The sequence below is a fragment of the Gigantopelta aegis genome, chromosome 10 (genome assembly GCF_016097555.1).
Source record: "Gigantopelta aegis isolate Gae_Host chromosome 10, Gae_host_genome, whole genome shotgun sequence".
NCBI classification, from domain to species: Eukaryota; Metazoa; Mollusca; class Gastropoda; order Neomphalida; family Peltospiridae; genus Gigantopelta; species Gigantopelta aegis.
In genome coordinates this window covers 56,728,164-56,740,970 of record NC_054708.1, presented here as the reverse complement: position 1 = coordinate 56,740,970, position 12,807 = coordinate 56,728,164, and the positions used below count along the sequence as shown (strand labels likewise).

Below are 12,807 nucleotides of genomic sequence, written 5' to 3'. Positions count from 1 at the left end.
TAAAATACTTTATGGTAAAAATACACCAGTGAAATGAAGTAGGAGTATAGAAAGATAACTGTAAACTATTAACATTTTGTTTAGAGCTCTAAAATATTATATTGTTAACTTCGAAGCCAAAACAATGGTGCGAAAACTGACTGTCGTCGACCTTCATCAACTAAGGTCTTTAATATCATCTGTAATTGCCTAAAATATTTAATATCATTTCTCACACACCCGTTCGCGAAAACATCATTCTTTATTTTTGATAACATATACTTGTTTACACATGTACGTGTGTCAACACTTTCAAGACATACGACTGGCTGCTCCTAGGTGATGACCAGGTCACCAATGACAAAAACCAGCACGATCAAAACACGATTACACTGTGACCTTTAGTTTAACCTGACAATCATTTGTCTGTGACGCTTAAGTTAGCTACAAGTGCATAGGATATAAATAACGTTTAGTCGAAAAAGATGTTAAAATTGCTTGCTTAAAACCTGGTTTTTGAGGACGTGTAAGAAATAGAATAATACATTCGTGTCCGTTAAATACCATTTATATTACAACCTTTTGTTTAAAAACATATCAAACTCGCTTTCGCTTATTAGATACATTTTAAAACAACCAGGGGCGGATTATCGGGGTATCCCAGTTGCACGGACCCCCCCCCCCCCCCCCCCCCCCGGCTAAAAAAACAACAACCCCACCACGTAGATCTAAATTGATCTCCACATAAAATTTATAATTTCAAATTATAAACATTTACATATTTTTTCGGACCGACCCCCCCCCCCCCCCCCCACTACCTAAACCATAATCCGCCCCTGACAACTCGTTGTAAGATAAATGGTATCTAATGGCCACTCATGTATTATTCTCTGTTTAACTCTTGATGACTAATTTGCATTATTTTAGAGAATAATTAAGTATAATCATTGACGTTACAGATTATTTGTCAGATTCTAATGGTAATGTATTATTACAAACGAGAACCACTGGCTTTATAACATTATTATAGACCGTTTGTGTGAAAAGGGAACCGATGAATTTGGCATATAACTCTACAATGTTAAAACATATTACTGAGTTTTAAAACCATACCAACTTAACAACAAATTATATAGATTAATCTCATTTCTAATAGAGGGGTGAAGGTATCATGCTAGAGCAGCCCCAGCTGCCTTGTTATTGGAGTAATCGATAATTCAGTACACAGACTAATGGTAGAAGTGTGCGTGCTTTACGTTTGCTGTTCCACCTGTATTGTGAAATAAGATTTTGCTGCTATGTAATTTGATGATAATTTGTAAAGAAACCCTTTTAGCTAGAATAACATTTTGTTCTTTGTCGAAAAATATTATTTTTGTTGGCATGGGTTTAAGAGTTAATAGTATGGGTTTTTTTATATAAATGTTAACTGTATTTATTACAGAGTTAGATGCCAATTCGTCGGTTCCCTTTTGACGCAAACGGACTATAATTCACCTGAAGCAAATAATTATAATTACCTCGTTGCGAGTTTGCTATTATTTTTATTAACCATTATCAGTTTTAAAAAAACTAATAAATAAAGCCACACCTTCCCCTCTATTTTCCGAATCGAATCTTTACTACCCAGTCATATAAAGAAGAAACAGACAACTCGTATTCTGAACTGCACGTATTAAAAGGAAATTCTGTTTTGCGTGTGTTTTCAGATATGAATGTACAGGCACAAGTTGACGAAATGACAAAAAAGCATATTGATAAGATCCAAGAAGACATACGCAAAGCCATAAGAAAGGTATGGCAGTTGTGTTGGAGAGAGATGAAATTAAAGGCTACTCCACACGATACGAGTGCCTCCAACGAGAATACCCGACTCTGACGAAACAAATACTACGATTTCATCGGTTGCGATCGCAGGCGTACGGGCTATCATTTTTGTAGGGTGTGTGTGTGGGGGGGGAGAGGAGCAGGCTGATTTTTGCCCGAATTAATCGAAAATATCCGAATCCGGATAAGAGCATAAATTTATTCATATTAGCATTACTGCTAAACATTATATGGAGATTAAGACGAATAACTACGCATTTATACATCATTGAAAGCACATGGTGAAAATGTTTCAGGCCAGCTAATTTTTTTCCGAATATTTCTATCGAATTTGCCCGAATTTGAGGATTTGCTCCCGAACCCCACCCCACCAGCCCCGTCTCGTAAGCTTATGACTCTCGTGTGGCGTCGCCTCAAGCCTGACGGGTCTCAGAACCCACTCGTTGAACCCATTAGGTTTTCCCCATCCCAACCAGTTTCCTACGACTGATATAGAAAAGACCTGGGAATATGCTGTCCTGTCTATGATAAAGTGCGCCCATATACAGCTGCTAAAGAAAGAATATAAATACAAAACTAGCAAACGTTTGACATCCAGTAGCCGATGGTTAATTATTAAACTGATGTGTTGAAACAAACTTTATCGTTCAACAGTTTTACCTTTCATTTTCCTTTTATTAGAAAAGTGTGATGTTGCATCGGTTTCAATTCCTGATCTTAATGTTTTGTTGTAACGGGGTTTTTTTCACAGGTAAAATCAAGGATAGAGGATCTGGACATTGAGACGACTGTAGCGGACAACGTCAAACTCATTTCACAATATGATAAGTACAGGTAGGAAGCAGTCAGTAGTACTGACATGGTAGAGACTATAAAAAATGCATATATTTACGGACCTAAAAAAAACCCATTAAAACTTTTTGTTATTCGATATACTCTATTTTTGGTTTTGTACGACTCATAAATGGCGGTTGTTGTTTTTTTTATCATGTGTTTTAGTATTGTTTAATTAATATAGAACCTTAAGATGTTTAATTGTAATAAAACAATTACACCTCTCCTCAAAAAAACAAAAAACAACCCACCCACCCAACAACAACAACAAAAAAACCCCACCCAACAACAACAACAAACCCAAAACACCATTTTCCTAGCTACCTTATAGGTATCAGACCCAGAGAGATATATTCGCAAACACACTGACATAATTACAGGCCTATACAATCCTAACATCTTGAAATCAGTACAGATTAAACATTAAATCCCCCACCTTAATTCATCGTATTGCTTACCAGGTCTGTAATGCTGAAGCTGGTATCAATCGAGTGTTTTGTTTGTAGGAACTATGGTGGAATTAGTATAGCGTCGATTCTTCTTCTTGTGGTACTACTCCAAGGGTTTGGGCTGATGTGTGGACTTTTCTGTTCTAACTCGAACGTAAATCAGACAGAACGAGGGTGTATGTCGAATGCCGGTGGGAATATGCTTATGGCGTAAGTACAGTTTTAGATAATACACAACGAGCTATGAGACAATACCTGTTTATCTTGCACTCGATAAAGGCTCAGGAAGAACAACATCAATTTACGAGTGCAAGATAAACGGTATTGCTGAGTAGCGAGTTGGGTATTCTGTTTATTACCCATTATCATCATTATCCAGGCTAGTACCTTTTTGTGGGGAAGGGGGGGGGGGGGGGGGGGGCGATGAATTCTTCCAACGAACGAGCATGGAAGACACAATTCACTAGAGTGTTCTGGGACATGTCCCCCCGGGACATTTTGAAATCTAGAGACTCCGAAATACCACTTTAAAGTCATAACAGCTAGGTTGGGTTGAGTGATTCAGGGAGAGAGAGAGAGAGAGAGAGAGAGAGAGAGAGAGAGAGAGAGAGAGAGAGAGAGAGAGAGAGAGAGAGAGAGAGAGAGAGAGAGAGAGAGAGAGAGAGAGATTGTACATTAAGATTGCAATATTATATGTACATAGTTTAATAATTTAATAGGCGTATATTATGCCTTGTGTGGGTGCCTATATTAGATACAGAAGGACTTATGAATATAATATATATAATTTAAACTAATTGAGAGAGAGAGAGAGAGAGAGAGAGAGAGAGAGAGAGAGAGAGAGAGAGAGAGAGAGAGAGAGAGAGAGATTGAAAGAGAGATAGAGAAAGAGATTTTCCTATGGAACATAATACTAAATATTAACCCTGCAGGTCTGTGGGATTCCTCTTTATTTTTGGAGGTATCATAATGCTCGTTACAACAGTGCTATATTTGGCTGGAAGTATCGCAGAGAGGTATATGTGTCAATCAATCAAGAATCCCAGCAGGATCGACAAGGTAATTGTGTATGGTACAACTTTTTTTTACGAGCATCACAGTTTTGGGTGTGTTTTGTCTGCTGTAATAAATAGGTATACACTATATAAACATTGATAAAATATTGAATGTTAAGGCATATGATTTAACTTTGATTTCAAAGGAGCGTACGAGAGGAGGTCTTGTATGCCCTATATAATTATAAGTTTAATTTATAATCGTAGAAAATGAATATTTTACTAGAAATGAAATGCCCTCAATTCACCTATGGTCTCACTACACAGATGTCATCTGCCATTGAAACCCATGTTAAACTGCCCAACTTCAAGCGAAGATTGCCCATAGAACGGGTTCACGTTGGCACAAACAACATACACCATTGCGAACATACATTATATAAGCATTTATTTTCACTCCAAAATTGAGAACATTTCCGTCTCAGTTTTTTGCTATATGACCGCATCTGGCTGTAGTACCGGTCCGAACAGGTGGTTCATTAACCGATTCACTCCGGCTGTCACTTGCGCTATATACCCATGTCCCAAAAGGTCGATGCACAATATTACAAAATAACATGGGCTAAATACAGCCAGAAGGCTTACCATTAAACATACATATTGTTTTAATTCTTCACCATTTCCTAGAAGTGAATATGTGAACCATAACATGTGTCACAATTAGGAACTATAGTGGACCATGATGAATGAACTCTCACCCGGAAGTGATCTGTGTAGTGAGACCTAAACTGTTGAAATGCATTCCTCGCCGTTCAATGGGAGCCATTACTCTTGCTCCCTATCACTCCCCTGGGACTAGGTCAACTATAGTAATTTAGCTCCCTTAGCATGTGAAAGTATTAGGTATTACTATGGTTATTGCAAATGACTCTTCATCATCTAGGTTCGGAGAGCAATTAATCACACCTCACGTTTGTTTTTCACCACGATGTGTGATAGGCCACCCCAACTACCTTGCAGTACGCAGGTGCTAACGAAGATGATCTTGCACCACGTATTTATGTTTTGATATTCACAATGTTATTCTTGGAACACATCATAACCTCGATATAAATTTTCTTTACCAAGATAATTCAAGACTGCGATATTTATTACATATTAAAACGTATTCTTTGTCTTACTAAATTTACAGATAACAAAAAAACATAACACCCCCCCCCCCCCCCCCCCCCGCCCCAAAAAAAAAAACAACCCCTCAAAACCCTGTAGAGATAATCAGTTTTGAGTTACCTGAATGATTGTTACTTTCAGTATGTAAATACGTTCATAGACACAGACCATGGAAACATCGAGTTTGACATTCAAGGAAAAACATTGAAGTTTTCTGTATCAGGAGTACTGAGGTTTGATATTGTTTATAAACACTAAATTTTATTTATTTATATATTTTATTTATTTATTTATCTCATTTTATTTAAAAAATTTTTTTATAGTTTTTGTTCTTTGTATATCATCAGTAATATATATTACAGGATTAAGTGATTAGTTTAGAGTATTTGTATAATGTCCGCATAGAATGAAAAAGAAACTTTACAAATGTCATTCCTAAGCTTGAAACTGTACATATGAAAACTACACATACACAAGAGCACATATATGTAAATATGGATATAGACAGACAAAACATACATTTACAGAAATGAAGATAAATTTAAACTGGAGCACAGTGATTAATTAATCATCGGCTATTGGATGTCAGACATTTGCTAATTCTGACTCGTAATCATCAGAGGAAACCTGCTACATTTTTCCTTATGCAGCAAGGGATCTTTTATATGCACTTTTCCACAGACAGGAAAGTACATACCACGGCCTTTGTCCACTTGTGATGCACTGATTGGAATGAGAAAAAACGATCAGCTGAATGTGGTTCGATCTTGCAACGCAAGCACCTCAAGCGAGCACTCAACGGACTGAGCTAAATCCCACCCCAGATATGAAGATAGACCGAAGTGAAAGCCAGAGAGTATAAACTATAATATACTATTATGCTAACTCAATAAGTGTAATGTTTTTCATAATTACGTGTCCAGGTCGTGCAAAGAAGGAAAGACATTATATGACGCTGTGCAGCTGGGAAACGTTATCGATAGACGCGACATGTTGAACAAAGTCAAGTTTTACAAGGACGTAAGTGTTGTGATTATTTTTTGCCTTTGATCACAGTCAAACAGAACAAATACTATGTATATGCAATGCTAGCATGCGTTAAGTGAATACACCGCAATAAAATATCATCGAATATATCAGTAAATCCGTCCAAATGTAGAAAATGATATGTGACACAATAAAAATCATCACTATGTTTTACGTTTTCTTTAGAAAATGATTCCATCTGATTTTGACAAACATTTGAATCTGAAGAATCTGAACTTGACTGATAAAGTTGGGAAACTGAAACGACAAATAACATCAACTGAAGGATCCAGTAAACAGCTGGATGATGTCAGGAAAAAGGTAGAACGTGCATTATTTAATCTTAATTAGGGTTTAAATTGAACGCCAAATATTAAAAGCAATTTAGCGAATATACAGTGAACCACTCTAAAACAGATCCCTCAGTAAATTAGAATTCGTCTAAACCCAGATGTTTCTTATGGTTTTTAAACATCGGTACAGAACAGAACTCTAAATCGAATACTTCTTGAGGCCAGAATTTTTACTTTGTCCTTTGGGCATCCGGTATATATATATATATATATATATATATATATATATATAATACTGATAGGCATAAATAACGCAATGAGTATTTCTTATAGAAATGATATATAATATGTATTACGCATGTGGAATATAATGGAAAGAAGATATCGGAAAAATGGAATAAAATGCGTTTTCAAACCTAAAACAAAAAACAATTCCAACATAACAACGTTTTTAAACATTACCTATCGTGGCATATTAAAAACTGTTGCCGTTATAGGGAGAACGGGCCTCGATGGTGTCGTGGTTAATCCATAGGACATAAGGCTGGTAGGTACTGGGTTCACAACCCGGTATTGGCTCCCACCCAGATCGATTTTAACGACTCAATGGATAGGTGTAAGACCACTACACCGTCTTCTCTCTCACTAACCACTAACAACTAACAAACTAACCCACTGTCCTGGACAGACAGACAGACAGAAGTAGGGAGACGATTGCATGCTAAAAATGATTTCCACATGCAATGCTATGTTGTTGCAATAAACACCCAAGTTATGGATTTTGCTTGAAACTAATTTTATTTCATTTTTTTCTGTTTGGAACAAAATCTTCTTTCACGTCCAGTTGTTACAAATATATCATTAGTCCGCATGCTTAATACATTTGATGTGACATTTATATAAAACAATATTCAATGAAGTACTCATTGCGTTATTTATGCCTCTCAATATATATATATATATATATATATATATATATATATATATATATATATATATATATATATATATATATATATACTGAAGGCCAAAAGAAACTTTACCATTTTCAATTTGGAATTTAAGAAAAAATGATTTGTTTTTAAAAAGTAACTCAATCCAAAACACATAGCCCAAACACAACAATAATGTATGCAGAAAATTATACCCGCCCACTGCACGTTTTGGGTGGAACACACAGAAAAGTGAAAAACTCGTGCACTATGAACAACAGCAATTGCACGTGCAATAAGGGTATGAAAACGGTTTAGACGGCATGTCAGACATCCACACAGATAAAAAAAACCCACCATAGGAATGCCACGACTGACACCAGAACAACGCGAGAGAGCCCTGGGTATGATACAGATGGGAGCCACTCATGCCCACATCGCCAGAACATTCGGTTGTTCCCGTGTTACTGTTACAAACTTGATGCAACGCTACAGGCAAACAGGGCAGACATCAGACAGGCCAAGAACAGGCAGATCCAGGGTGACTTCGCCCCGTGATGACCAGTACTTGCGTACCTTGCATCTACGAAATCGCTTCCTGACAGTGACGTCATCAGCAATGAATGCCTTAGGTCACAGGGTTAGTAGACAGACAGTGGCCAGGCGACTCAGGACTCATGGACTAAGGGCTTACAGACCATATAGAGGACACTTACTGACACCACAACATCGTCGTTTGAGATTGAGATGGGCTAGACCTGTACGACGTGATTGGCTGCGGGTTCTTTTCACTGATGAAAGCCGGTTCTGTTTGTTCAGAGTTGATGGAAGACAGCGTGTGTACCGCCGTAGGGGAGAACGAGTGGCGGCTTCTTGCGTTCAGGAGGTCGTGCCATATGGTGGAGGGAGTGTCATGGTGTGAGGAGGTATCTGTGCACAGGAAAGGACACCATTGGTCATCGTTCACGGAAACTTGACAGCTCAACGTTACAGGGATGACATTCTTCGTCCAACTGCAATACCATTTCTCCAACGGCAGCCACGTGGTGTCATTTTTCAGCAAGACAACGCCAGACCTCATACAGCCAGAATCGTACAGAACTTCCTTAGAGCCAACAACGTAAACGTATTGCCGTGGCCTGCACGCTCCCCAGACATGTCCCCCGTGTTCGACAACGACCACACCCTCCAGCCAACCAACAGGAACTGATCCAGGCCCTTCAAGAAGAATGGCAACGCGTCCCACGTGACCTCATCAGACGACTGATTTTTTCTATGCGTCGGAGAATTATTGCTTGTATTGGTGCAAGGGGTGGTCACACACGCTATTAATGTGACTTGTTATTGGACTTGAGTGATTGTCTGTATGCTTTGCATGTCGTCCATGAAGTTGAAAGCTCGATTTGTGTACACCACCTCGCTTTGGGAAAATGTGACGTCATTATTAGATGCTGAATGACACTCATTTTTAGTTATGTTAATGTTGACATATTGATCTAGTCAATATATTTTACCTCATGCGACTATCTTTTGTTGTTTTTACACCAGAGTGATTTAAAACTATGGTAAAGTTTCTTTTGGCCTTCAGTATATATATATATATATATATATATATATATATATATATATATGTAACCTCGGGTAGTGAAGACAATATCAAGATTTGTTTCCACAGGTTCATTTATTAATGATGATCATATGAAAAACCTGCAATGACAATAATACATTTCTTATAATCGTGTTTAAATAAATATAATAATAATAATAGAGATGTTCATTCATTCACTCACTCATTCTTTCATTCACTCACACATTCATTCATTACAAACACCTGTGCATGTACATGTCTATATAAAAACATATTTCATACATTTGTCTTATATGAAATAAAATATAACAGTCTGGTATTAAATATTGAGTTAAAATATGTTATTATAAAACATTCACGTACCAGACATCTCGTTCTAGTTTGCACTAAAACTCATGTGAAAATATAATAGTTATCTTTGACTTTGCAGTCGTAAATTGAAAGATGTTGATCAAAGCAGAACAAAGAATGAGATCGGGTGTGGTTAATTTGGCGGGAACAGGTGGAAAAATACCCAGCATGCAGTGCTACTGTCCTAAGCGTCACTGTATTCAGTCAACAGTCACCTGTCACTAATTACACGTGCCACCGAAAACATACCAACCCAATATCCAATCTAAACCAACCAACCGATAACATTACCCTCACTATTAATATATAAACTGTAATACGGTAAGTGACTAACTACAAACAATGAATGCCCTAAATATCTAATTAATAATATATTAAATAGCAAAAACTACACTTGGTTACATATACTGAACAAAATAAGAAACTTCCGCTAACTTTGCTTGAACATAACTTGATGAAAACAAACCAGGGGAATAATTGTTATATATGCGTTTAAAGAGTGTTCCATGATGCATCGTTTGGTGTAAAAATCATGGCCATAGGTTAACAGAAACTGGGAGAAATTTTGACCAAGTGTGGTAGGGGTTAAAAAAAATAAAACCCACTTAATAACGGGTATGGCCACCTCTTGAATTGACCACTGCAGTGCATCGCAGGCGCATAGAATTGACTAAAGTGTTGATTTCTGCCTGTGGAATATTGTTCCATTCCTGAATGAGCGCTTGACGAAGTTCGTTGACGTTAGCGGGTGGGTTGGGACGACGCCTCAATCGTCTGTCCAGACTATCCCAGACATGCTCGATGGGGTTGAGATCAGGACTTTTAGCGGGCCAGTCATCAATGAAATCAATGTTATTTGTCCTAAGAAAATTTACAGTGTCTCTCGCTGTATGAGAGGTGGCATTATTATGCTGAAAAATCGAGATGTTGGCGTTGTTATGGAACAGAGGAATGACGTGATGAGCGAGAATGTCATCGCGGTAACGTTGAGCATATAAATTGCCATCAATGACGACTAGTGGTGAACGATAACCATGGGCAATGGCTGCCCAGACCATGACAGAACCTCCACCCCCGAAACGATCTCGTTCAAGAACACAACAGTCAGCATAGCGTTCATTTCTCCTACGGTAGACGCGCACCCTGCCATCACCACGTTGTAAAGAAAATCTGGATTCATCCGAAAAAAGAACGGTATTCCAGCGTCGCCGTATCCAACGAGTGTGTACACGTGCCCAGTTAAAACGCATCCGACGTAAGGACGTCGTGCATGTAAACCGTTCTCACGCAGACGATTACGAACAGTTTGCCCACTGATTCGGTTATTATGAAGCCCAGGTGTGTTAGCATCAGTAGCATTGGCAGTTTGGAATCGATTGCGCAAATGCGTGTTCATGATATAGCGGTCTTGACATACTAAAGTTGCTACAATGTAAAAAACGTTATTTTTTTTTACAAATTTTGAAGCGTTTTCGTTCACTTGACAACAATGTCAGTAAGACAAGTAAAACAAATTGACCGAATACTACACGGGACATGTCCAACCATGTATGCACGTGCAAATTGAATTTCACGTTGTCGACGATTAACAGTGCAAAAATAATCGATAAAATTCATGAATCCTGATAATACAGCTCAAGGCTAATACTACCTATATAATTTCATTACACAATGAATTCTTTAACACAACAAATACTATATGTACAAATCGGAAGTTTCTTTTTTTGTTCAGTATATATATATATATATTGAAATGTTGGATCTCATGTGTTTTTTCGTGTAATTAGCGTTAAAAGGAGAAAAAAACCCAACTTATTATCGTTTCTTTTTCTTTGCTTTTTATTCGTATTGTTTCAAATGACTTGACTGTTCAACACACATTTGTTATGGATGGCTGCTTATTCGCCATTTTGACAATTTCAGCTACAGACTTTAAGACTGCTGTTAACAAAACAACATGTAAGTAGAATGTGTATTTACAAATATCTTACCAAATGAATAGTTTGATATAGCATGGAGGGCCAGGACGTAATCCAGTGGTAAGGCATCCGCCTGAGGCGTGGTTGGCTTAGGATCAATCCCCGTTGGTAGGACTATTTGGCTCTTTTTTTTGTTCTAGTCTGTGCACCACAACTGGTAAATCTAAAGTAGTGGTTTGAGCTATCCTGTCAGTGGGATGGTTCATATAAATAGAAAAAAAATGTAGCGGGTTTGCTTTCTAAGACTATATGTCAAAATGAAGGGAATGTATTATTTAACGTCGCACTCAACACATTTATTTATGGTTATATGGCGTCAGACATATGGTTAAGGAGCACACAAGTATTGAGAGAGGAAACCCACTGTCGCCACTTCATGGGCTACTCTTTTCGATTGGCAGCAAGGGATCTTTTATATGCACCACCCTGCTGACAGAATAGTACATACCACGGCCTTTGTTACACCAGTTGTGGATCACTGGCTGGGACGAGAAATAGTCCAATGGGATCGATCCTAGACCGACCGCGCAACAAGCGAACGCTTTACCACTGGTCTACGTCCCGCCCCATATGTCAAAATAACCATGTGTCTGATTTGCAATAACCGATGATTAATAAATCAATGTGCTCTAGTGGCGTTAGTAAACAAAAACAAAATGTTAACTTTGATATAGCATGATAGGTACATGGAGCGGGATGTAGCTACATTGATAGAGCGCTTATCCGTGGTGCTTGGGTGGTATGGTCGAACCCATCGGTGGACCCATTCTCTGACTGGGCTTTTACCCATTTCAACAAGTGCCCCGGTATATCAAAATGTATTACCTTTCAGATAAATCATCCGTTTTGATTGGTCAATAGCCAGTGCATACCACAAGTACACCGTCTCATTTGCGGGAAAATACAGAATTTGTCGAGGTGTACGAAATGTACGTGACATGTTCGACTAGTTGTACTAAAATACAAACTGCGGATGAGACCGGCAAAAGTTTCTCCAACACGCCCCACTTATTAAATTGGTTAAACGATTTGAATTCATTATGAATGGGAATACCACAATTCGATAAATTTTATTCTTACTGTTTATTTGAAAATATCTTGAGCATGTTTGGCCAAAAAATGTGCCAGATTGTAGTTTTTCGTGTATTAAAATCTAATGCTAGAATATAGCTTTGCGTAATCTAGCCAGAGTACTCTGACTGTAGAGGGCTAGACGGACATGTTGACAGATATTCAGCCCTACAGAGACCAAGCTATGTAATTTTCGGGCAATCGCTGCCCACTACACGGTAGTCAAAGATTCCCGCTTTAATACCACAACGATCCTTTGTTTGACGTCAAATACCTTTACATCGATCATTTTCGATTACTTGATAAAAAAAAA

At 37.9% G+C, this 12,807-nt stretch overlaps 1 protein-coding gene across 10 annotated transcripts in view; it reads left to right on the top strand.

Annotated features, from left to right (window-relative positions):
• LOC121383949 (prominin-1-A-like) overlaps positions 1-12,807 on the top strand; it is a 58,611-nt gene that overhangs the window by 28,562 nt on the left and 17,242 nt on the right. For all 10 annotated transcript variants that reach the window (XR_005959314.1, XR_005959312.1, XR_005959313.1 and 7 more), the window contains exons 11-18: positions 1,689-1,774; positions 2,558-2,640; positions 3,147-3,299; positions 4,022-4,148; positions 5,396-5,487; positions 6,178-6,274; positions 6,467-6,601; positions 11,368-11,403. Coding sequence is in view for 6 of the 10 variants with exons in the window: in XM_041514062.1 (XP_041369996.1) it covers positions 1,689-1,774; positions 2,558-2,640; positions 3,147-3,299; positions 4,022-4,148; positions 5,396-5,487; positions 6,178-6,274; positions 6,467-6,601; positions 11,368-11,403 (809 nt within the window). In the remaining 4 variants the exon portion in view is untranslated. The remainder of the gene's footprint in view (positions 1-1,688; positions 1,775-2,557; positions 2,641-3,146; positions 3,300-4,021; positions 4,149-5,395; positions 5,488-6,177; positions 6,275-6,466; positions 6,602-11,367; positions 11,404-12,807) is intronic.